Source organism: Grammomys surdaster, unplaced genomic scaffold (assembly GCF_004785775.1).
Source record: "Grammomys surdaster isolate TR1022 unplaced genomic scaffold, NIH_TR_1.0 126182, whole genome shotgun sequence".
Taxonomy (NCBI): Eukaryota; Metazoa; Chordata; class Mammalia; order Rodentia; family Muridae; genus Grammomys; species Grammomys surdaster.
Window position 1 is genome coordinate 838587 of NW_021620988.1, and position 27592 is coordinate 866178.

At 33.9% G+C, this 27592-nt stretch overlaps 1 protein-coding gene across 7 annotated transcripts in view; it reads right to left on the reverse strand.

Annotated features, from left to right (window-relative positions):
• The window catches only part of Spock3 (SPARC (osteonectin), cwcv and kazal like domains proteoglycan 3), a 354663-nt gene that overhangs the window by 216410 nt on the left and 110661 nt on the right, over positions 1-27592 (reverse strand). For 3 of the 7 annotated variants that reach the window (XM_028757757.1, XM_028757754.1, XM_028757759.1), the window contains one exon: positions 4861-4906. The exons of 2 other annotated variants lie outside the window; for them this stretch is intronic. In XM_028757757.1, the coding sequence (XP_028613590.1) occupies positions 4861-4906 (46 nt within the window). Of the gene's footprint in view, positions 1-4860; positions 4907-5008; positions 5018-27592 lie in introns of all 7 variants that reach the window. 2 more of the 7 variants (XM_028757756.1, XM_028757755.1) reach the window with 1 other exon arrangement.

Consider the following 27592-nt stretch of genomic DNA (forward strand, 5'->3'; position numbering starts at 1 on the left):
CAGTGGCTCAGATTCATGATTTAAATAATAGAAAACCATTTATAAAATAATTTTGTATATTTCACTCAATGAATTTTAACAGACCACTAGTTTCCCTGTTAACACAGAACCAAGAGGCTTCAAGCTTTTACACAAAGTCCTATTGTAGCACACCATGACTCTATTGTGAAAAACAGATCAGATCAACCTATTGTTCCAGAATAGTAGTTAGAAATGTCCAAGTTGAGAATAGAAAACAAAACTCATGTAAACAAATTATATTCACGGTATTTGAATATACCCAGTCCCGTCCACAGAACTCATGTTTCAAGTACATCACTGTATTTAAAGAAAGAGAAAACAAACCGTGAGGACTTCTTACTCCAAAACCTAACTTCTTTGATTTCAGAAAGTTATAAACATATGAATAGTTATGATCATTGACGAGAACAAGTCTCCAGATCAAGTTCTCCCGGCAAGTTTTCACAGCCAGACCTTGATAATTAGGGGGCAAATCTAGCTGTGATGGGTATATCTTGGAAGACACTCTGCAGGAAAATGGAACTACTGAGAATTGGGAAATCCTGAGAAGTGAGAAGGAAACTAGAAATGATGGATAAGCACAGGGCTAAGATGTGACTGTTCTTTGAAACAGAGGAGGCACTTTTGTCATCTGCTCTCCATATAATCTTGGAACAAGGCTCATCCACTACCATAGCTAAAGTTTTCACCATCTTAAGATCAGGAATAGCTCTTCACATATCTCATTTTATAAATCCAATCTAAAAATGCAGTAGGGCTTTTATCTCCACATAGAAGACTTAGTATTTCCTCCACACTGGAGGACATGGAATCTATGTATATCTCAAAGACAGAGAACATTTATAAAATCTACAGCTATTGGTCTTGACCCCAATTCCACCCCCAGATACATGCCAAACAGAGAAACATAGCTATCACATAAAAATGACATTACAAAAAGCATGGATATGTTTATATCTAGGTTCCAGTTATGAATCTGTTAAATACAATCTTCTCCTAGGTAATTACAAAGCAAAGGAACCCCAAGCTGCTTTGATGTGATAACTAATAGTTGTCAATTTAACAGAATCTAGATTTAATTAGAAGACAAACCTTTGGACCAAACAATGCCAATTTTAAAATTTGATTAATTGAGATGAAAGGACCCATTCTCAATTTGGTAGGCAGTTATTCCTGGCCTTGGATCCATGAAAAAAAATAAAAAAGAGAATGAGAACTGAGCCTCAGCACTCATAGTTCTCTTTCTCCTTGGCATACATGCTTCCATGCTGTCCCAGGAAAGATGGACAACACTTTCAAACAGTAACCAGAAATAAATCCTGCATTCTTTAATGAGATTCCTAAGGTGATTTATAACAGCCAATAGAAAAGTAACTAATGCTATAATAGAAAAACTACAGCAATACAGGGAGCTACTTCCTATATCTTTCATTCCACTCCATTGTGTGAGTGTCTGTGTGTGTGTGTGTGTGTGTGTGTGTGTGTGTGTGTGTGTGTGAAATGCTTTTGAGTAAAATAGCTTGTCCAGATATAGTCCTTTAGATAAAACAGATTCTCTAAACATCCTCAGAAAATACTGTTGAAAATTCCACTGATTTCACAGACAAGGCAGGTTAAGAGAAAGACGTGCATGCTTGTCCTTAGAACCTGCTGTGAATATATTCAAAGCATGACTAAAATATTTTAAACCTGGATTCTGCTACAATCTATGTTAACTTGTGAATGTCTCCATATTTTTTCACAATAAATAAAGAACACAATGTCTATGCCTTATTCCAGAAGATGCATGTCCTCATTAAAATTATTTTTCAGTTAATTTCAGTTGTGTCAACTCATGATTAACCACACTAATGAAGGGAAGTAATAGCACAGAGAACTCAACACGGAGAAATGCAAGGCAATTTATTTTTGGCATCTGTGTACTTTCTTTATTTTTGTAACAGAGGTACAAACATGAGAATGGTTTTACTTAAAAACACAAAACTATTATAATTCTCCAATATTCTATTTATTTTAGTAGATATAAAGACAAACTAGTGATGTCGTGATGAATTTAAAAAAATCATAAATGAGATTTTTATAACTGTCACAGCGAAAACTGTAAAACATGAGATATGTATGAACAAGAAACTAGTTAACAGGAACACATATATATTTGTGCATATATATATACATATATATATATATATATGTATATATATACATATATATATATTCATACTTGTCTGTTATATTCATGCACACAGAAAGATTTTGAAGTACGAAAGAAGCATCGAAGTAATATCTAATATTAAAACTATTTCACCAGAAAGGCATAAATGGTAGCAAATAAAAATATACTACTAAAAATAGAAAAATCTACTTATATTTGTATTCTATAGTTATCCATAAATACAATATACTAAAGATAAGCATCTTTAAGATTCATTCTAATTCATCTTGTATTCAATAGCACAATTAGCATTTAAAAATGATTTCCCATTGAAGAAAATGTTAACTAAAGGAATTAGAAATGCATTAGAAATTAATACATCTTAATTCTGTCTTATTTATGTCTCATGGAGGATTGAAAAATTCTCTTCCTTCCAGAGTGGTTCACAAATGATGATACATATATTTCAATATAATATGGTTCTGAACTAGAGGTAACATTTGTGTATTTTTAAATATTAATAATATAGGTCCTGTCAAACAACATTTTAGAGCTTAGAGTATAGAAAATAGTGTAGGCCTGGGGTATAAAAAGTAGTAACATGTTTCTATTTAATTTAAAAATAAGGCTTTGTGATTGTAGGAAAAGGGAAGATTTCTCAGTGTATATTACATGCACATATAAAAACAAACATCACAGTGAGTACCACTAAACTCTGTGTTCAGAATTATATATTCTAAAGATATATTAGTGCCAATCCAGTTCTTATATGTTATAGCTAATTTATGATTTTCAATAGCACATAGAACTTAGGGCACTGGAATTGGCAGTCAGAATTCCCAAGCTCAAATTCTTACTCTTCCAATTTGGAGAACCATCACATGGGTAGGAAGTTGACTACCTCAATTCTTCAATATCCTTCTGAACTCTAAAGAGTTAGTGCAATGGTTAAATAAACTGATATATTTTTATTTTATAAATAATGATGATACTAGAAACTTTTCATAAAATTTATCTAATATTCCATCACAAAATCCTTAACAAATATAACATCTATGATTTATATTTAATAAGGCATTATTCTAATACTTGTCATTGAAGACTAAATCATTTTTGTACTACATTTGCTTATAGTAACATCTCTTATGATAATCAGTTTTACACAAGTAAAGAATAGTCACAATTCAACACACTCCCCGCCCCCACACAGGGAGCACTAAAAGGTCTTTATTATAACAGCACTTACCAAGAATGACAAGTTTAAGTGTTTAGAGATAATTTCCAGTTGTCAGGGTTTATAATTCCACCATAAAAAATCATTTTCCAAGAAGAAATATAAACACATTTCATTCTGCTTGACATGTTTTCATTGCATTTTTACTTAACACATTGGCATGACTTATTGGTAAACCAAGAGAAAAATAAATTATTTAAATCCTGGTATGAAGACTCAATAAATAACACCAGGGGTATTATGCTGATATAATGTGAAGGAGATAATGAAGTACTAATTTTGAAGCATGGCCAGGGCGCAAATGCCTGCTTCACATGTTAAAATGACATTGTCAAGATGATGGTTTACATCCAGATCTACAGATTATTTAAACTAACATACAAATATTTCTAGATATAAGTTCATAGTTTGGATATTAAATATCACCCTAGAATCTAAGCATTAAAGAATTGTCTTTTAATCAAGAAATATTGTGAAACAACTGACCCTTAACAAGTGGAGAGTTGCAGGTCCTTGAGGGGCATTCATTGACAGAAGACCAGGGAACACTGAAGCCTCCATCTTCTTCTCTTAGTGTCCTTGCTTGTGATGTAAATGCTTTACTCCCTAATGTTATCCCTTCCCAGGTACCCACACCAAAGGGGCAACTCTCGCCTAGACTTGAGCCTCCAGGAAAATGCTCAATAACCAGCCTTTATTTTCTGCATAATTGATGTATTTCATTATACCTATAGGAAAATGACAGCTTCCTAAGCAATATTCCTTCACAGGATGAGAGCTATGCAGAGAAGAATACTCTCTCAAACATAAAATTCTTGTTTTAAAAATTTAAAAACACATCCTGGCTCCAGTATCACAGGGTCTAGTGAGTAGAGCTCTTCAGATTGTGGTGAGATGAATATTGTCATTATCATGGTACATGCTTGCTGATCTGTACAGCTTTCCTTCTTCAGCTGAGCTCGTAAGAGGCAAGCTCTGAGTTGTGAGGTAGAGAATAGTATTTAGTGTCTAACATTTTCTTTAAGGTCTGTCTAAGGCCTTAGTTGAATGTAAATAAGAAGGGTGTTCCATTTTCAATGAATATTTTAATCAATCAAAGTGGAGACAGCAAAGATGTTTCTTTGGGAAATTTGAACAAATAAATCCACTACCACATTGGTACCCCTGAAAACTAGATGAAGGACCTTGTAACAATCAATAAAAATAAAGATGGTGAATAAAGTTTAAAATCTCAAATCAGTAATCTAAACCATGTTTCTAAAAATAAATGCCATTCTCACATAATCATACACAGAATTATCTTCTTTCTAACTTTATCAAAAATAACATAGTTAATGCATATATGTTTATGTGTTTAGCATTTTAAATGTAAACCAGTCAATAAATAGTATTTCTAAAGTATAGCAATTATGAACATTTAAATATTTTTATATTAAAATAATTAGATTTTTACCTTGATCAAATGGTTTTCCTGGATTCCAAGTACGGAAGTAATCATCCTAAGGGAGGAAAAGAACATGATTTAGGTATATATGATCAATTAAATACATAGATTTATACAATATGAAATAATATATGAAACATAGAAGCAATATACGAACCTCTACTTCCTGCAATGGCAAGCAGCAAATTTTAAAAAGTAAAAAGAAAAGGAACAAGAGAAAAGAATAGTTATCAAAAAGGAACACATTGTTTATAAGTTAAAGAAAAATACTTCAATATATGTACTCATTTTCATTGGAAGCCAGGGGTTACTGTAACAATTTAATTATTTTTGTTGCTACTTCTCTTAAATATTATAATGAGTTACTTTCAATTGCAATTCAATGTGCAATATAACATGCAGATAATTACCCCTAAGCTAATAAGCTGTAAAGTATCTCACTAGATTCCAATTATAGGACTTCATTTCCCAATAGTACAATAGTAAATGGATCCATTAATATAACAGGGAAAATATCAAGTGATTCTGCAATAGCCCATAGAGTATAAATAGACTTTATGCAAATCATTCACATGTTAATTGAATAACCAAGGAGTTCATCAAAATGCAATTGGGAGATTGAGAAAATGCACACCTAATTAAATCCTGGTTAATGTTTAACTATTTAATATAGGGAAATATATATAATATATTTATTATGTATTTAGTAAATGTAACTGAATGACATAAAATTGGAGCAATGCAAACTAACAAAATTTAAAATGCAAACCCAAATGGACCTCATATAGGATTGATTTTAAAGCCTTGGCGATTACTTCATCCATAGTGTCATCAATCATGAATAAAAACAATTCTACAGCTCCAATTAATACACTCCTTTTATAAAGATAATAGACTATAAGAAACAAAACATATCTTGATGAAGTTGCAATAATTCCTGGACATACAACCAGACTAACTCACTTAGATAAGAAGCTATAATACTCATATATTATTAAAAGGACATCAGGAAGTTTCTTCTATTACTTTGTTTTACACACACACACATACACACACACCCCAAACACACACACACACACACACAACACACACACACACTGCATACTCTTCACACTCAACCAGTCTTATCTTCTTTCCCTCCCACCTCTCTTACTTCCCCTCCCAGGTCCTTCTCCCACACCCATGTCTGTTTTTTCTACTTTTTTTTTTCAATTTTTTAACCGAAGTTTTAACCAGGAGCCTATGTGTGACCATGGGTTAGGTACTATTGTTTTGTTGTTGTTGTTAATTTTCTTTTGTTTTTTGTTTCAATATAAGGATTTCAGTGGTGTTTCCAGTTCACACTGGAAAATACTGTCTCCCCCTCACATAGAAACTATAATTATCTCATATTTCCATGTGAAAAGGTAAGCTCTTGACTCACACAACATGATTGCTGACAGTAGTCATGTGCAGACCTGCTGAGATGACAATTTTGTCATGGCAATATGAGAGCACTGCACAGATCTTCCTCTGTCTTCTATGTCTTATATCCTACCTTCCTACTCTGTTATTAACCTCCCTTGACCCTAAGGACAATATGAATATCCTACTGAGGGATGAATTGCTACTTACTCTCAGTATTATTTGTAGTCACATGCCTCTGAATTTCCTTCATGGTAAAAAGAAATTTCTCCATTTAAGACTGAGAGGATCATTTGTTTATTTGTATAAAGAAGTATATAGAAATTTTAATTTTAATTATGGAAATAATCACAATTATTAAATATTATTATAATATCAACTCATTTCCAAGTTAAAACTCATTTTAAAGTTTTTTTCTTATTATATCTTTTGTGCTACCCACATAGGTAAAAGGAAAGAACAGAACAATCTCTAGGAGAGATATTTGTCAGTCTTGTTTTGTGCCCAAATAAGGTTATATTAAGAGAGACAAATGATGGCAGTTTGCACTAATATGTTCTGTTCTAAATTATGTAACATTAGATTAAGGGAGAATAGTGTCCCAGGGTAATTAAATAGACATTGATTGTTTAAATTCTTTGAAAAAAAATCTCTGTTTAAAAGCAATTACTTCATGATAGAATTCTTGGAAAACTTAGAGGTAAAATTAAATTACTTTCATAGTCATCTAAAGTACCAGGGCCACAAAGATACCTAAGTGGTTAAGAGCATTACTGACTTTAACGTGGACAAGAGCTTGCCTCCAGAATCCATGTTGGTACCTTTCAACCACCCTCAACTCAAGTTTCAAAGCATTTGACATTCTCATCTGAATTCCTATGAAAGTGATCTCATGTGTACACAAACCTGTAGAGATACACACACACACACAATTAACGATAAAATGAAACATATTTTAAACTTCCAAATTCAATGTGAAGAGAATAGCATGCTTATTTAATACCTTTTATCTTTAAAATTACATGTCCCTGCTTCAAGATACTGAATATCTTTCGTTTAAAGCATGAAGAAGATAGGGCAGCTGTATTTTTAAGACTCCCATAAAATCTGACAGATACTAAACCTGAGCATAACTACAATAGTCTGAGTAAAGCTGAACTTGACTCTGGCTATAACACTTGGGAAGATGTTCATTTTAGAAAAACCAAAGATCTAGAACTAAGGTCCACAGGAACAAAATTGGAAAAATAAAACACAGCAATTTGATAGGAGTGCTTTGTGTGTGTTGCATATATTGTTATATAATATAGTATAGTATAATATAATATAATATATTTACTATATATGTCAAATATTGTTATTATAATATAATAATTAATATCTATGCCAAAAGAACATCAAGAATATGAGTGCCTGAACACTGATGCTTTTTGGCAAAGGTTGCCTCATCTTTGTTAATTCCCTTGGGTGTTTTATGACAGATAACAAAACCTTTCCATTTTTCTTTTTCTCAAAAATAAAGTCTGTTTTAAAAGAGAAGATATTGGTAAGATTTAACCTCAGTCTAATGTAATTAACCATTTACAGACTATCATGACAAAGTATGATCACATTGGACTGATAGCTATACAAACCTGTCATTAGAACTCTCTAGAATATATGACATGTAACACTCAAGCATGACAATTGCATGTGACAGCAAAGGAGCTTCATTTATGGGCTACTTTTATACCTATGTTTTTGTGTTCTCCCATTGGCAGACATTACATTATTTTCCTTGTTTATTTATTCATTAGTTTTTGACAATGTTTTGGCTTCGTTAAACCTTGGAAGTTTTCAAGATTGATAGTACAATTATTATTATTTTTTTTCTTACAGAAGTGTTCACTCAACCACAACATTTTTTCCCTTCAAAGGGCTTTGTGTCAATATAAGTTGTTACTTGTCTTCAATTTGGATGCAAAAGAAGCTACACAGGGATTTAGTAAAGACCTAGAAAAATCACTCCCAATTGAATAAACTTTGTTCTAGGAAAGTAAAGCAAAACATGAGTTATTGAAAAACAGATTGCCACTCATGTGCAAAATCTCACACAAGAAATTAAACATCCCATAAGCATCTACTATAGCTAATATTAGACCTTTGTCAGTTCCTTTTGCTTAAATAATTGCTAGTTTTCCATAACAGTGTATATATAAGAAAATGTGCTGTGTATAGTATTACTTAAAATATCTTGTTCCTTGTGGTGCAATGGCTGAATTTCTTTCTATTTTGAGATGTGTGTGTGTGCATGCGTGTGTGTGTGTGTGTGTGTGTGTGTGTTTTCAACAAAAACATTGGTATTCATAGTATTTCAATCCACATAATTCTTTCTTGTGTCGAGAACAATGGGCAGTTTTGTGCTTTGTAAGCTATTTGCAGCACCCTGGGCCTCAGTAAGAAAAATCAGAAGACATTGTCCCTCAAGGTTTGACAAGCATAAAAGCCTCCAGATATTGACAAATGTCTTCTGGGAGAAATAGCATTCATTTCAAAAACACTGATGTAGAATTAATGGGGTACATTGTAAGGATATTGAAGCAAAATATGATATAACTGAAAAGTGCTACCACTAACAGATTTTCTGACTAAATGTTTTATAATATTGACAGCTTTTTACAAAGTTATGTTTTTGAAAGCCTACTGAGCTAGATATAAAATTTTACATAAATTTCTCATAATTCAGCTTTGCCTCAAACAATCTAAGCTTTCATATTGTTCATAACAGTTTTTATAAAATAATGATAAGTAATGTCTGAAAACTTTTCTGCTTTCTTATACACAGAGTGCAATTTTTGGAAATTAGGAATAAACGACACTCATAGAAATCAAAAGACTTTACATTCATAACTCATAACGTGGTTTTATGTAAGTAACCTGGGTTATATGAAGAAGTTTGTATTTGAAGGTTAGCTGCTTCTCTCATTTGTGTCCTCATTGTTACTTTTATATTGAAATTTAACTCTAATCAAAATTCCAATGATGTCTTTCACAGATCACATGGAAGCATAAAACACTTAGAATAGCCAAAGCAAGCCCCAGAGAAACAAACAAATGATACTTGACTACAAAACAATTTGAATGAAAATTTTACTAGCATAAAAATGGACTCAAGACTAATGGAATAAAATGGAAGGCACAGATATGGGTTCATGTAAATTTATCCACCTGATTTTTGACAAACAGTACAAAAAAATAAACATTGGAGAAAAGGTACGACCATCAACAAATTATAAAAAGAAATCTGTGTATCTATATGTAGGCTGATGAAACTAGAGCATTCTCTCTACTCCTGTGCAAAAGGGAACTCCAAAGACGTCAAAGACATAACATGAAAGACATTAAAATGAATGATGCGTGAAACTAATTACAATGACAAAGTTTCCTTCCCATACGGACCTGATGTGGCATGGTGGCAAACAGCAGTTTCCTGGGTTGTGTATGAAGCCTGTTGCCTATATGTATTGTCATTCTTGGTGAGAATTTTATAGCTGTTATTCAAGTCTCTGACTTAGTACTTTTCTTAATCTAGGCTCCAGACAGTAATATGTGTTGCCTTTGAGAAGCCAGAATGCACAGAGGCTAGGGTTTACATTGGGTAGGTCATCATATCCATTCACACAGAGCTGCAGAATAAGGAATATGTGATCAAAGCACTGTGTATAGCAAAACTCAAGTTTCCTGGTAGGTAGAGAATCCATGTCACAGAAAAGTGGAGATTCAGCACGTTTGGCAGAGACATGTTTGAAGACATGTTCACTGAGAAACAGCTCATTCTTGATGTCTGGAGAGTCCAATACATTTCCTATCATAGTTCTCCAGACAAGTGGCAAGCCCTGCATTCCTGAGGGATTTTAGAATGCTCTCCTCTACCTTACCTAATTATATTCAGTAGTAAATCTTACATTCAGTATGCTTGATTGAGAGAGAAGAAGGAAAGAAGGAAGGAGAAGAAAGAAGAAATAAGGGAAGGAAGGAAAGAAGGAAGGGATGGAGGGAGGGGAAGGGAGGGATGGAGGGAGAAAGGAAGGAAGGAGGGAAGGAAAAAAGAAAGGAAGGAAGGAAGGAAGGAAGGAAGGAAGGAAGAAAAGAAGGAAGGAAGAAATGGAGGAAGGAAGAAGCAAATTTTTAAATGCTAGAGAAGATAAGGAACACTATAAAATGTTGGTATGAGGAATGACTCTAAAGAATTATCCTGTGGATCAAGAAATCACATCAATGATTTAAATATTGAACTCCCCAAATTAAAAGCTTTCTTATAGCAAAGGCATGATTAAGCAAAGGGTGAAGAGGTGGCCTATAAGTAGAAAAGATTATTTGTCACATATATGTCTGAGAGAATATTGATATTTAATATGAAGAATTTAAAAATAAGCATCAAAATATAAGCAACATAATAAAAAAGAGTCAAATTATACCATCTTCAGTTTTGGATTTTTTTATAATTCATGAAAGTAAAGCTCCTGGGCTGTAGGAGTCAATGAACTTTAAAGATGATTCTACTAATTCCATTCTAAATAGGGTAAAAAAACAAAACAAAAGAAAACAAAAAACAAAAGAAAGTTTCGACCTCGTATTCTTAACAGACAATTGGGTTTCATAAATTGCCTTACCAGTAACATATGGAAGGATATATTCAGGAGTTCTAAATCTAGACAATGAAAAATGTTCCATCTTTTTGCCAAGATGTTCAACCACCTAAAGATGCTTTTAGTTTATACCCTCCACTCTTTTCAAATAAAACCTTGGTCAGTTCTTAGTCACATGATAAAGCCATTGTAGACAGCCAGTGTCCCAAGCTCATTACTCACTTTACTGCTGAAGGGTAGCAACTCAGTGTGAGAAATAGATGCTTATAGACAGTGCATAGAACTATGGGAGATAATATAAAACTGGTTATTAATTCACAGTACTGGAGGCTGTTTATTATTTTTTAAAATGACTGGAAATCCTTACACCATGCTTTTAGATATTAATAAAATAATAGAGAATCTTTGTGATTCTACTTGAGAGGTGTAGAAGAGAGTATGTGTTCAGACACATTAATACAAAACCTCTAAAGTGCCTTTTGTTCAGCTGATATAGGTGTAATGCATCAAGTAACACCTTACATCAATCTCTCACTATGGATTTTGTGCAGAATAATGACATGAGCCTTAGATTGCGATGATCTGATCTTGTAACAGAACTTTGAGGCATGTACTGAGGAATCACCTGATTACTTGGCCCTGAACAAATGTCAATTCTACTTTACTCATAATATTTTTGAAGTTTCTGATTTATTAAATGACTTATTTTCTCTCTTCCTGGAATATTTATTCACCCATAGACTCTAAACAATTTTCTTATCTAATCTCCCAACCTTAAATGAATGATCTCTGTTTGGTTAAGACATGTCACCATCACTGAAGTCAAACACTACTATTCACAAGGAAGAAAAATCAGTCCTTGTCTCAAATTTCACCCATGTAGGAAATAAAACAATGGAGTAGGGAGAGTGATTCTGACCTCCTCTTCAGAGAAAGAGACATAGCGAGAGATCCCACACTAAAATCCTAAGGAGTATTTCAATCAGCAAAATGCTTATAAGTATAAAAGATCAGATACCTGTCATCTTAAATTTTTCTAAATTTACATATCATATTCAAATATTTAGAAGCAAAGCAAAACAAAGTAACCTATTATGCATATTGGCACATTGCTAATTCTTCAATATGAATGGAAAAAAATTAAAAATAATATGATTGGGTGACATCTTCAGAAAAAATGAGATGCATATTTCATAAGCCTATTTTTATGATTTGGAATTAAACTTTGAAAAGCCTCTAATCCACAACTTTAGATTTTACAATTAGGTCTAGCACAGCATTTGACTTAGTTTTTCTCCCTTAGATAAATTATGGTACATTCACCTCTTATGATCGCCAAGAACATAAAAGTGGCAATGTGTTGTTTTAAAATGCATTCTATGTTACCACATTACCATCCTTACCTCTGGTCCTATTATGAGAAAAATGGCTATCTTAATAACTTAGTACATAAATTTTATAAAACAGGAACAGTCCCTCTGCAGAAATTTTTAAACTAATTTGGTCAGGAATGATGTAAGTATAATAAATGGTTTGTCTGAGGGGGAAAAATTATTCCTGTGAAGCAAATTATCTGTTTCCTGCCCCCAGGTGTCACATTTATTATCTAAGTAGCATACATTTTTCCAGGTGGAGTCTTAAAATCCAGAAAGAATTCATTTATAACTCTTTGGTGAGCATTTTCTTTTTTAAGAGTATTTTATGGCCCCTGACTCACCACAGATTAAATACATAAATAAAATAAATTGTGAGAAAAAGGCTGTGCTGGTGGGATGACTCGTCAACTGTCTCTGGAAATTCTTGTAAACTAAGGTAAGAATGCTCTGATTTTATAGGGAATATATCCAGGTTTATCATACAGTAACATATAGAGCTCATGATTCAAATATAAATTGCATTCTACATTACCTCATTACCATCTTTACTTTTGCTCCTATTATGAGAAGAATGGTAACATGTGTATATATGTTACCAAAGGATAGGGAGTGGCTATTCTTGTTTTATCTATATTTTATAATCTTCCATGTCATAATTTCACCTTGGCCAGATTCTGGTTTCTGTTTCTCTACATATAGTCAAGGTTAGCAGTAAAACTATAGACAGTTAGGCAGGCCTATCCATTACAAAGCTGACAGGATAATAGTCCCACCTAATCTTTTCCATACTGGTATATATGTTTTGGAACTTTGAACAGAGGTTCTGACATCTTGAAATGCTCTATTCTTGAAATGCACTACATCTATCTTGAAATGCACTACATGATGTTACACTGTATTTCTATAACAGAAGAGGTGTATACAAGGTCAGAAAATAAGATTTAATAGAATATCAATTTGTTTACATAAGAAGCCAAAATCTTGTGAAGATCATTCATTTTGGCTCAAGCTATTAGATATTGGAATAGAGAGTTGGTTCACTACCTACAACCACTCGTTTTTCTTGCAGAGGACCCATAGTTGATCTTCAGCACACATTTGGTGTCTTATGAGCATCTGTTACTCCAATTCTAGGGAATTGTCTTGTTTTGACCTCAGTGAGCACTGTGTTTATGTGTGCTACAAGTACGCACATGCATGCAAAACAGTCATGCCCATAAAATAATCATAAAATATTATTAGATATCAATTTGAAACATATTACCACAAACCTGACATGCTTAGGAATATCACTCTTTCAATTCTGATAATACTCAAGTAATACATGTATCAATGAAGTAATTATAAAAGACATAAAAAATTCTAGAATTAAATGAAAATGAAAATAATATAGGAACACCTATGAGACAAAGAATCCTACAATAACAGTTTATAGACTTAAACATCTAGAACCCTTTAAATAAAGTCCTTATTAATATACCCTCCAAAACTAGGGTTAAAACTGATTTCAAACATGAAAGGTCTCAGGATTGACCCAGTACAAGACACAAAGGGGAACTTTGGGTTCTAAAACTAAGGGTAGAAACTAAGTACCTACTGAAGGGACAGAGGTGACTGGTGTAAGCTCCAGGTGTAGAGACTCATAGCAGGCAGTAATGTAGGAGGGACAGGTAAAGATGCACTGACGACTGGTTAATTCTCAGAGAAAAAGTAGGAATAGAACCTGAACTGGCAAGCAACCCTTCCTTCAACTGATTCCTTTCATGAATGTTGAATAAACCTCTGCTGAAAGATGTAAAGTTACTTGTGACTTAAAAATATACCATTAGAATTTTGGGAAAGAAAGAAAAAACAATGCACCCAAACAACACTGGGAGAAATTAAGATTGAGTCAGGAATGAATGAAATAAAACAACAAAAACAAAAAGCAAAACCAAAACAACAGCAAAAATAACAACAAAAAACCCAAATAACCTATGAAACATAAACTGGTTCTTCCAATCCATGACACTACTAATGATAGTCACTCATGCTGGCAGACAGGATCCTAACATAACTGCCCCCTGAGAGCCTCCACTCAGCAGCTAATGGAACCATATGGAGATACCCACAGCCAAACAATAGATAAGAGTTTGGAGAGTCTTGTGAAAGGGCTGAGAGAAGGACTAAAGAACCTGGAGGGGATAGAAATTCCACTGGACGACTAACAGAGCTATCTAACCTTGACCCTTCCATTCTGGGCTCATAGAGACTAAATCACCAATCAAAGAGTAAGCATGGGCTGAGTCTAGACCCACTCTTATCTCCTATCCCATACCCCCTACCCTACACATATATAGCAGCTTGTTCTCCATGCCAGTTCTCCAACAACTGGTGAGAGCCAGGAGAGTAGCAGTTGTCCTTGACGATGTTCCCTGTCTGTAGATACCATTTCCCTAACTTGGCTGCTTTGTCTGGCTTCAGTGGGAGAAGATCCACTTAGTCCTGTAGTGACTTCATGTGCCAAGGAGAAATGATACCCAGCAGGACCTCCCCCTTCTCAGAGGGGAAGGGAGAGGCTGGGTAGGTGGAAGGACTGGGAGACCGGCTATAATCAGGATGAAAATTATATATATGTGTGTGTGTGTGTGTGTGTGTGTGTGTATTAATTGACAACATATAAGAAATAAGAAATAAGTATAAAAAGTCAGTTCTTTGAAATAATAAATTTGGCAAACATTTAGTCAAATTTACTAAAAAATAATGAATTCTCAAATAACCTTAGAGATGAAAAAGCAACATTATACAATCAATAGAATTAGGAATATCATAGGAATATAATTTGAAAAACTATATTGCATTGAAATAAAAAATCTAGATAAATTGGTGGATTTTTAGATTCATATGACCTACTAAAATTAAACTAAGTTGAAATAAACCTTTTCAAATATTTATAATACCAACAACATTGAAGCAGTAATAAAAGGTCTATCAATTAAAATGAGACCAAGGACCAAAGTGATTTTTTTATGTCTTAATAAAATTCAACCGAATATAGATGCCACATTTTACTTACACATTTATCTTTTGATATGGATCTAAGCTTATTCTAGAACTCAAGTGTTTTAAGTACTGCTAAAGTACAAATACGGTTGCACTTGCCTCTATAGACTGTTGTCTTAGAGTCTTTCAGAAATGTCTCCACATGGCACAGCTGGCTGTTAAGGCAGAGTGGTATTTATAGTGACTGGAATAATTTGCATTCCTTTTAGCAGTGTATAAGGATTTCCTTATCTCTATATCATTATTCAAAATTGTTGTTTGTTTTCTAAACTCACAATAATGCAAAAATTACACTAAAACAAAATGAGCTAATAAGTCAATAAAAGAGACAGAATAGAAGCTAAGTGAATATTATTAAGTAAAGAAGCCACCTAAAAAGGAATGCAAGTATATGGTATTTGGAAGAAAATAGTAGAACTTTAAAATAAATAAAGTAATATTAATCACCAGAGGCTTAGAAGAGGGGAAAGAATAAACAATGAGTAAGGACCAGAAGAGTTTTAGGGTAAGAAGCCAATGTGAGTCACACTGTAATGATAAATCCAAGTCATTCTTATCTTTAAAAGCCTGTAATGTAAATAGTATATAAAGTGATCTTCATAAAAATTAGGAACGTTAAACAATAAAGGTATAGCTTCATTCACTGCAATAAACACACATAGAGATGATTGGTGGAGGCTGTACACAGGAGCTCAGAAAATGTATAGAAAGTCTGGACCTTCTGACCTTCTGGCCAAAATTGCTGTGGATATTAAATTGCTCTAAAAATAAAATAAGCTACTGTAAAATTTTATAACATAGGTAATATATAATATAGGTCATTTCATTGCCCTAATTATAATAAAGTATACACAATAGGAAAACCTTAAATTATCCTGAAATTACACACAATATAAACGAAAATAAAATGGTACCCTGTATGCCTATAAATAACCTACATCAGCATGACAAATCTGTAGAATAAATAAAGCTTAAAAAAGGCAAAAGACATTTATTGAAGGGTAGTTCACTAAGTAACTAGGGTTATTTATTGAACTTAGTGTTGGTACTATATGGAGGAAAAAAATAGATAAAATAATGAATAGATTAGAAGGAAGGAACAAACAAATGAACAAAGAAAGAATGAAGAAGCAAGGTTGAGGGGAAGTAAAATAGAAGGATCAAGGAGATGAGAGTGGAAGGAAGGAAAGTGTTCTAAACAATCTTTCAATGCATTTATAGTTTTAGCACTAAGTTAAATTCTGGCCACTGTGATGTGTATAATATGTGTGTCTTTTTTTACCTCACATTATAGATGACTAGAGACAATGTCATTTTACATCCATCGACTATCTGAGTCTAGACCCAAATTACCTGCTTCTGAAATCCATACTAGCAATCATTTTAATATGTTCTAATTTTCAGTTTTTATTTTGTTAGCTGATTACCAATTATGGGTAGCATACTGCTATGCAAACCAATTAGAATGTTCTACCTAAATTACTATTGCTCATTCACCTAATTAACAAGTACTGATTATCAAAAATATTTAAAATCTAAGAAAAATGTAAAATAATCAAGTAAAATAAAAAACATCATTAACTTTCTTGAGTATAGAATCTGTTTGTGCTGCTATGGACAATATACAGGTAATTGTAGTGTATAATGGAGAATTTCTCCAATCTTTCAGATTACCGTCTTATAAATTTATTCTATTTTGATATTTACATTTTATTCTTTGTTTCTTGAAATGGTGTTTATGTGAATACAATATTTTTTAAAAAGCCTTCCTCAAGCATACGTAAAAGCATCTACACAGAAACCTTACATGTAGGCCTAAAAGAACTGTTAACATGAAAATGAAATTTCTGAATATCAGTGACTATCTGAAGTAAACTTTTAAAATGTAAAATAAGAATTTGCTGCTTCCCTTTGCAAAATGGACCAGTTTTCAGAATTTTTGAACCTATTATTGACTCTTCAATGTTCAACATGAAATTGTTTTGTCAGTGTCCATTCATGAGGAACGGCCTATATCCTGACCTATATCCCTTGACAGAACCTAATTTATGTTCCTTGCTGTGTTTCCTTGAACATCCCTGGATTTAATTATCTGGAAAAAATAAACTATTCCTTTTGACAAGAAATACTGTTTCTTGGTTTTCTTCCACGTCTATAGACAATTAGAGGCAATTTCTGATAAAATTAGGAAAAGAATTTTTTTTTTCGAGACAAGGTTTCTCTGTGTAGACCTGGCTGTCCTGGAACTCACTCTGTAGACCAGGCTGGCCTGAAACTCAGAAATCCTCCTGCCTCTACCTCCCAAGTGCTGGGATTAAAGGCGTGCGCCACCACCGCCCGGCTTAAGAAATCTTTAAAGATAAGTATACCAAGAAAATAACTGGCCGTGGAGCATGTTCAAAAGGGCCATTTTCTTAGTTTTAATCTATGATTAGATGCCGAAAACACATTAGGAAAAAAATTCCAATGTAATGGCCAATTTCTTTTTGAATGTGTGATTAATATTGTCAGTCAATTGAATCTTGTAAGCAGTTCAAAATGTTGTTAATTATAGTCCAGGGGAAGGCAAATTCAATACCCAGCATTTTTAAGCAAAAGTAAATGGAATGTTATAGTCCTGGCAACTGTACTGCATTCAGAGCATTGCCAACCTGCTGCACATATTATCCTAGTTGTTTATAGACCTCCTGATATGATATTTAAAATGTAACTGTATTGTGAGTATTAAATTAGATCAGAACTGTGTTTACTAGCTTCAAGTCGCGAAGCCATATGTGCTATAAAGATAAAAGTATTTAGAGAGTTGACAAAGCAGAAAGCTGAGTCAAAAACTCGTTATGATGATGAATGTAAGATCATCTTCTATCTGGGCCAAGCAGTCAATCTATCAAGTCGAGGTTTTGCAAATGCATGCATGACAAATAGGTATTCTGCAGATGTTCCTTATTTCTAAGGTTTCATCAGCCTTGACTAATTCTATCTTTCTTCCATAATGTTCCCTGAACCTTAGGTGTGGGAGTTGTTTTGTAGATGTATGCTTTGGCTCTGAACTCTATCAGTCTGTATTTTTATTAGTTGTGTTTTTCGGTAATGGTCTCTGTCCATACCCTAGGCACAGCAATTCTCTACTTCTTGATTCCATTTCAAATTACCCAACCAAACACTGAATACTAAGTTGAGTCATTTGTTACACTCTCATCCTGGGATGCTTCTTCATGCTTTTTTGTCCTTACTTGCTAAAATAGGAACTGAACCCACGTTGTTTGATAACATTCAGTCTAGTGATTGCTGGACAAGGCTCCATAGTATTTCATTTCCCAATATCTCCATATAAAAAATGGCAAGTGAGTGTGTAACTAGTGTTTGTGTATCAACACCGAGGTCTATGTAGACCTTTTGCCAATCTTAAGATATCAAAGAAGAGCTGTTCAATTCAACTTCATACTTGTAGTTACACCAGGATTAGGTTTGGACTTTGGTTTATAAAACTGTTTATTTTAAATGCTTTGTTCAATATGGTTTTTATAATTCAGGAAAGTATTGAAATGGTGTGAATTAAAGAAAGCTGTTAATAACATGTATAAATATTAATTTCATGCAGATACCAATAACAAAGAGTATTATAAAATTTACACAACTTTTTACTTTTCTCTGCTCATGTTTCTTGAAAAGAAATTATAACAAGATCTTGTAACTTAGTTTCTTTAGCTACAGGATATTTGAACCTAAATTTCCACATTGTGTTTTCAGTTTAGAAATTCAATTATTTTGTGATGGTACCTGGCAGTTTTCAACCTGAATGGAATGCTAGTACCAGTGGGTGACCACTTAAGAGAAGGTGTGAGTGTTAACCACAGTTACTTCAAGTAAGGAAAGGAAAGTTTTAATTTTTATATTTTGAACACTGAAGATTATCAACTTTCTGAAGTTTATGTTCTTAATACCCTTAGATATTTTTAGTTAATGCTAAAATTTATGAATAAAAACAGATTGCAATTATCTAAACATGCCAGGTTCCATACTGTTATTATATTTCTTGCATCTGGCAACTGTGATGAAATTTATGTTATTCGTTTGTTTAATTTATATTTCTTGTAAATGTTGATTTAATTATTTAATAATTGTCTGCTTGTCAGCCAACTAACTAAGCTGTGGCAGCTCTGCCTAGCTCAGCCACCATGTTTCTCAGCCGGAGACCACGTGTGTGCCCACAGTTAGAAACAGCCAGAAACACCAGCCCTGCCACCCATGAGACATCAGCGTGGGAGATAGCTCAATCTCCCATACTGTCTCTGCAAGGCTGGGCATTGCCCAGACCATCCCACCATCCATGCGGGCCCAGTAGGAAAATGACACTCTAATGCTTAAATTATACAAAAGCTTATATATTTGGTAATGATAAGTAACAAGATGCCCATATAATCAGAAGTGTAACCAAATACCCAACCTAGATATACCAACTACCTTTGACTGCTACAGACTCTCTCTATCTTCTCTTCCTTTTGCTTTTCCTCTTCCTCCTCCTCCTCTTCTTCTCCTTACTCCTCCCACCTTAGCTCCTCCTACATGTAAATAGTCATTTGGAATGACAATAGTATTTTTCACATTTTTTTCTAAAAATAAATCATTTTCTAAGCACTAGGGAAACATTTCTAATCTGTCTTTCTTTAGCTTCTATTTGATCCACCGTATTAGTGATCCACCATATTACACAAATATCAAATTTACAGTACTTATATTAAGCTCCTTAGAGCTGAAAAGTTCTAGAACAGAATGAAGCAAATACACTCAACATAAGTAGAAGGAAAGAAATAGTCAAACTCAGGGCTGAAATCAACCAGTTAGAAACAAAGATAAAGTTAAAAATAATCAACAAATCCAAGAGCTGGGCCTTTGAGAAAATCAAGAAAATAGACAAATACTTTGCCAAACTAAATTAAGGGCACAAACACTGTTTCCAAATTAACAAAATCAGAAGTGAAAATGGAGACATAACAGCAGAACTTGAGGAAATTCAAAAAATCATCAGAACCTATTACAAAAGCATACTCTATAAAACTGGAAAATCTAGAAGGGATGATTTTCTAGACAGATACTATGCATCAAAGTTAAATCAATATTAGGTAAACTATCTACACATTCTCATAACCCCTTAGGAAATAGAATTAGTCATTAAAAACCTCCCAACCAAAAAAAACCCAGGGCCAGATTGTTTTAGTGCAGAATTCTACCAGACCTTTAAAGAAGAGTTAGTGCCAATATTCCTCAAACTATTCCACAAAATAGAAACAGAAGGAATATAACCTTATTCATTTTATGAAGCTACAGTTACTCTGATACCTAAACCACACAAAGACCCAACAAAGAAAGAGGACTTCAGACCAATCTTGCTTATGAATATTGATGGAAAAATACTCAATAAAATTCTCGCTAACTAAATCCAAAACCGCATCAAAAGCATCATTCACCACAATCAAAGAGAATCTAACCCAGGGATGCAGAGGATGGTTCAATATATGAAAATCCGTCAAGGCAGTATACTATATAAACAAACTCAAAGGAAAAACATGATCATCTCATTAGATGCTGAAAAAGCTTTGACAAAATACAACACCACTTCATGTTAAAAAGTGTTGGAGATGTGAGCAATTCATGAAACTTACCGAAACATAATAAAAGCAATATATAGCAACCAACCACCAACATCAATTTAAATGGAGACAAACTAGAAGCAAATCCACTAAAATCTAGGACAAAACTAGGTTGCCCACCATCTTGATATTGAATACAGTACTCAAGGTTCTAGATAGAGCAATTAGAAAACGAAAGGATATCAAGGAGATACAAATTAGAAAGGAAGAAGGCATAGCATCACAATTTGTAGATGATATGATAGCATACATAAGCGACCCCCAACATTCTACCAGAGAACTACTATAGTTTATAAACAACTTCAGCAAAGTGGCCAATATAAACTTAACTAAAATAAATCTTTACCCTTCCTTTATACAAAGGATAAACAGGCTGAGAAAGAAATTAGGGAAACAACACCCTTTACAATAGCCACAAATATTTAAAAATATCTTAGTTTAACTAAAAAGAAAGACCACAGAAGATGAACAGATCTTCCATGCTCATGGATTGGTAGGATTAACAGTGAAAATGGATGTCTTAACAAAAGCAATCTACAGGTTCAATGAAATCCACATCAAAATTCCAACTCAATGAATTCTTCACAGATATGGAAGGGCAATTCTCAACGTCATGTGGAAAAACAAAAAATCCATGATACTCAAAACAATTCTGAACAATAAAAAAATCTTCCAGGGTAATTACCATACCTGACCTCAAGCTGTACTACAAAGCAATAGTGATAAAAGAAGAAAAAGAACTGCATGGCATTGGTACAGAGACAGAGAGGCAGATCAATGGAATAGAATCAAAGATCCAGAAATAAACCCATACACTTTTGAACACTTGATTTTTGACAAAGAAGTAAAAAACATACAGCAGAAAAAAATGAAAGCATCTTGACTAAATAGTACTGGTCTAACTGTATATAGGAAAATGAAAATAGATTGATATTTATCACCTTGCACATAGCTCAATTCAAGTGGATCAAGGACCTCAACATAAAACAAGATACACTGAATCTTACAGAAGAGAAAGTGCTAACGAACCTCTAACTCATTGGCACAAGGGAAAATTTCCTGAACAGAAGCCTAATGGTTCAGGCTCTAAGATCGACAATTGATAAATAGGGCCTAATGAAACTGAAAGGCTTCATAAGGCAAAAGGCATGGTCAGTAGGATAAATTGGCAACCTTAAGATTAAGAAAAAATTGTTACTAACCTCACATCTGATAGGGGGCAAATATCCAAAATATATAAAGAACACAAGAAGTTAACCTTCAAAAATCCAAATAATCCAATTAAAAATGGGTTTCAGAGTGAAATAGAGAATTTACAACACAAGAATCTCAAATGGTAGAAAAGTGCCTAAAGAAATGTTCAAAGTCCTTAGTCATCAGAGAAATGCCAATCAAAAAGACCCTGAGATTCCACTTCACACCAATCAGAATGTCTAAGATAAAAATCTCAAGAGACAGCACATGCTACTAAGGATGAAGAGAAAGTAGAATACCCTTCTATTCCTGGTGGGATTGCAAACTGGTACAATTCTGGAAATCAATCTGGCAGTTCTTTAGAAAATAGTTCTACCTGAAGACACAGCTATACCACTCTTAGACATATACCCAAAAGACGCTCCACCATATCAAAAGGGCACATACTCCACCATGTTCATAGCAGCCTTATTTGTAATAGCCAGAAGCTGGAAACAACCCAGATGAGCCTCAACCAAAGAATGAATACAGAAAATGTGGATTATTATTCAGCTATTAAAAATGAAGGCATCATGAATTTTGCAGGTGAATGATGGAACTAGAAAATACCATCCTGACTGAGGTAACTCAAACCCAAAAGGACATGCATAGTATATACTCACAGGTAAGTGGATATTAGCCAAAAAGTACAGAAGACCTACGATAAAACCTACAGAGGGTAAGAAGTAACCCAAGCAGAAATGACTAAGTGAGTAGGTTTCAATCCCACTTAGAATGGGGGGAGGAAATAATTATGGAAGGCAGAGGGTGGTAGGGACCTAGGTGGGAGGGGAAAAGGGGAACAGGATCAGATATGGGGGTGGAAGACACGGGAGAAGCCCAGAGAACCAGAGGAATGAATGGAAATAAGTACCCTGGTGGGGTGGGAGTTAGGGATACCCTATAGAAAGAACCACAGACCTGGAAGGTGACTCTCAGGACTCATTGCAGTTGACATTAGTCAAAATGTCCAACATTGGGGAGAGGAAACTCAAAGAGTCCACCTTCAGTAGATAGACAGGGCTTCAAGTATAGAGACAGGGTTACTAACCCACAGTCAAAATTCCTATCCCAGATTTTTCCTAAAAGAACTGCAGGGGAAAGAAAAGGTAGAAGAGACTACAGAAAAGGTGGTCCAATGGAAGGCCCAAACTTGGGATCCATCTTATGGGGTAGGGGAAAACAAGGTCTGACACTACTATGCTACAATGTGCTTACAAACAAGAGCCTGGCTTAGCTGTCCTCTGAGAGGTTCTACCAGCAGCTGACTGAGACAGAAGCAGATACTTGTACCTAAACGTTGGACTGAATTCAGCGACCTCTCTGCTTGAATTGGTGGAAAGATTGATAAAGTTGAAAGGGAGAGCAACACCATAGGAAGATCAACAGTCTCAAGTAACCCAGAACCCAAGAAGTTCATAGAAACTGAGCCACCAACCAGGAGCATGCATGATCTGGTCCAAGTCCTCTGGCACTATGTAGCAGAGGTCTGTCTGCCTCATCTTACCTCAGTGGCTTAATCCTCAAGAGACTTGAGACTCCAGGTAAGGGGGATGTCTGGTAGGGGGTGCACACTCTTGGAGGCAAGGGGTAGTAGGAATGGGATGAAAAACAGTGGCAGGGGGCACCAAGATGGGACAACTGGAATATAAATAAATAAAACATTTAAAAGTAAAATACTTCACACATATACAAAAAGAGCTGTGATTTACGCTTCTTTGTTTTTATTCCCACATTTCCCAAGAAAGTACCACCTAAAAAAACAATGCAATAAGAAGCATGTGATCATTGAATTGGCAGTAGTTTAACAAACATATTTTTTTTCAAGTATATACTTGTAATGAATAGACTTGTAGACAGTATACTTTCTAATAGAAAATTACTATTTAGCCATTCAGTCACTATTAGCCAATATTGCTGGATAACAGGTCATGTTTCTTACAGATGGATGGTGTTTGCAGACATCTGCACTCCTGATAAGAATAACTAAGAGAGAACATGTATATATAACTTTCACAGATCATAACTAATAATGGTTGTCAACTTGAAGGGATCTAGATCCACCTAGGACACAAATCTTTGGTCATGTTGATTAAAGAGTCTCTGGGGAAGAAGAGATATCTTTACTGTGGAAAGCAACATCCATGAGCTGGGGCCCCAGACTCAATCAAACATAGAAGGTAAATAGAGGCCTAGTGTGTATCTCCCTCAGCTCCTTGACTCCAGATACTATGTAAGCAGCAAGCTCAGTTATTGTCATCATGAATTCCTCAACATGTTGAACTATTACTGTTTGGGTCTTCTGTCAATAATAAAAAAGTGACTATTACAATAGAATAGAGCTATAGTTTGTCTTTATGGTATCTTCATGGTCTACTTTGCACCCAGCTTCCTTAATAACAGACAGTCCATAGTCTGATCCAAGTTTTGTCTTAACCCTGCTAGAGACTTAGAATGACATAATAACTAGATGCTCAAGAGGTTGGTAATTTTGGGACCACAGATGCCTAGTAAGTCATTTTTATCCCTTTAAGTAACCCTAATAAACTAATTTAATTCAGCAGACTAGACCAATTTATTGGTGTGTCTGTACCCTCCTAGAATAGGTAGATTAAAGTATATTTTCTTTTTTTACATTTCCTCAGAAAAGTCAGAGAAAAGCATATTCTAGTCCAAGTTGTAAATATTTTGTTTATTTTTGGTGGTACACATACAGTCCTACCTACCAGAGATCTAATAATTCCTGTAACAATTGAATTATACTTTCCAAATAACAGACTTGGTGTTTCATGAGCTCATTTGACTTATACAAACAGAAAGAAACTGAATTAAGTTGTAAGGTACTGCTACTATGTTGCTATGTGTCAGGAAATGATATGTGTTCTCATTCATAACTTACAATAAATCAAGCTAAAGTAAGTGTATCAATGTTATACATTTGAGATAATGTAAGTGTTGTAAGGACTCAAAATTCAAACAAAAAGTCAAGGCAGCATACAGAAAGATATATGCATGCATACACAAACACACACACACACACACACATACACATACACAAACATGCTGTGATGCTCTAGTCTCAGAAGGGACATCCCAGCTGGCTTTCCAGAGGAGCAAGAGTCAACACACCAGGATTACCAACACTTGATTTTCAAATATTTCACTAATTTAAAAGCATCAAAAGGTTTTGTTTCTAATTTTTATATTTTCTGATCTGATATGGATATTATAAATGTCCTATAATTTGTTGTGGCTGAAAGTTCACCTTTTATTTTTAACATAGGCCCCTAATGTAGAGGTCCTGAATGCTTTATCCAGTGTCACACTCAACCAGTATGCAAGTCTCTTCGTGGGCAAAAATTACATTAAAAGAACAAAACTGCCAAGTGTTCCAGTTAAACCACTTTTGTTGATAACTAATTTATATATACCACACTCTTCTACTAGATGTGCATGGAATTATTTTTTTTCAATTATACTTCTAAATATCACCACAGCCAAGATACATAACAATGACTTACCTCTCATGTGCTTTGTAATAATCCCATTAGGCCCTGATGACAATGAGTCTATTTCTTGGCTCTTTATATAAAGAGGATATTAGAGACCATAGTCTTCCAGCTCCTGCCTTCTTTCATTTCAATAACTCTCTGAATGTCTGTCTAAATTTCAAGTGTATGTCTGTTGTCTTTGCTGACTAATATTCCATTGTATAGCACTATGATAACTTTTGTATTTTTGCATTGGTTTGATGGCATGTGATAGTTTTCATGCATGGAAAAATTTCACTTATAAGGGCTTTGCCTATTTGCAGATTATTATATAATTATATCTATTTCTCTTCTATAAATACTTTTGTTAAGAGTTTCAGCTGCTTTGATTCTCCACTGACCCATTATCATAATCATCAATTTATTATCCTTTTATTGATAATTCAAATAACATATAGAAGTATTTAATTTGGGGGCTGAGATTTGTTTGTATGATTAATGACGTAAATAATCTTTTCATGTGATTTTCTTCTTAGTCATATTTCTGCTTTGCTAAGGTTCCTATCATTTGTAACATTGGTAAATATCTAAAGCAATATATGTATTAAAAGATATATGCTTAAGTACACAGTCTTGTATTCCGCATATAGTTAACTGTTTTAGAGCCCCCCCCCATAAAAAACACGTTGCTAATTTCCATTGCTGGCACAAATACTGTACTATACCTCTAAAGGATTCAAAGTAGAAATGAGTTTAGATTATAAAGATCAATTAATGAATGGCATTAAAATGTACTAATTTAAACTATGCAGGTATTGCCACATAAACTTATTGTATAACTAAATACATGGGTTAAGAAAAGTTATTATGTACTTGTCATATGTAAATTAAGTCTGACAAGTTAAAGGCACAGTTTCAGGCTTTGAGACATTCATAGAACATTCTGCAAAGTGTCCTCACAGAGTTACAGCTAAAAGAGGCTGCATTCTTAAGCTTGAATATCAAATAAAGCTATTATACTCATATGAAAGGTTTTTAAATGTTAAATACATACAAAATATCATAAAATATTGAATTACAGATACTAAAGTTGTTAGAAGTACTACTAAAATACTAAGATTACTATATAAGAATCAAATATTCAATTCAATGAGATATTTAATGAGATATTGAAATCATATACTAAATAATGAATTACATAAAACATCATTTATAATTACTCAATATTCATATTTGTTGGTAAATGGTGATAGCATTCAACTCATGGGATTTTTATTCTTACTTCTCTTTCTAAAAATATAAACATAGACATCATTGTTTCATCATGTAGTTTAGCTTAACGAATATGATTTACAAACACTATTGCAAAGTTGACCTTAGAAATAGTTGAAAAAACAAATGTTTTTCAGAAAAGAACAGAAAAGCCACAATTTGTATAATTGTGTGAAGAAATAACAACATTTTTTAAAAGAAATGAAAATCTGTCTTTTTGTAGCTCAGTCTTCTCTTTGAATGATCTCTGACCCATGATATGCAAATGCTATCTAAGATGAAGTTAAGTTTTCAATCTAATAAGAGTAATAAGGCAAAAAGCAGAGAGAGGGATGGACCACCACACCTATCATCCCAGTATGTATTCTGAGGAGGTATGGATTCAGTTTTGATGCTGTCTGGGCTATATTGAGAGCTCTATGACAAGCTGTGTAACCAAGTCATCACTTAAAACACACACACACACACACACACACACACACACACATACATGCACACATAGACACACAACAATAATTAAGGAAAAATGTGGGCATGAATTTGAATAAAGAACAAGGAGTAATATACAAAAGTATTGGAAAGAGCTTCCAATCTGGGCCCGAGCATAGAGCAGGTCCCAGGCGCCAGCTCTGTACCCAAGCCCA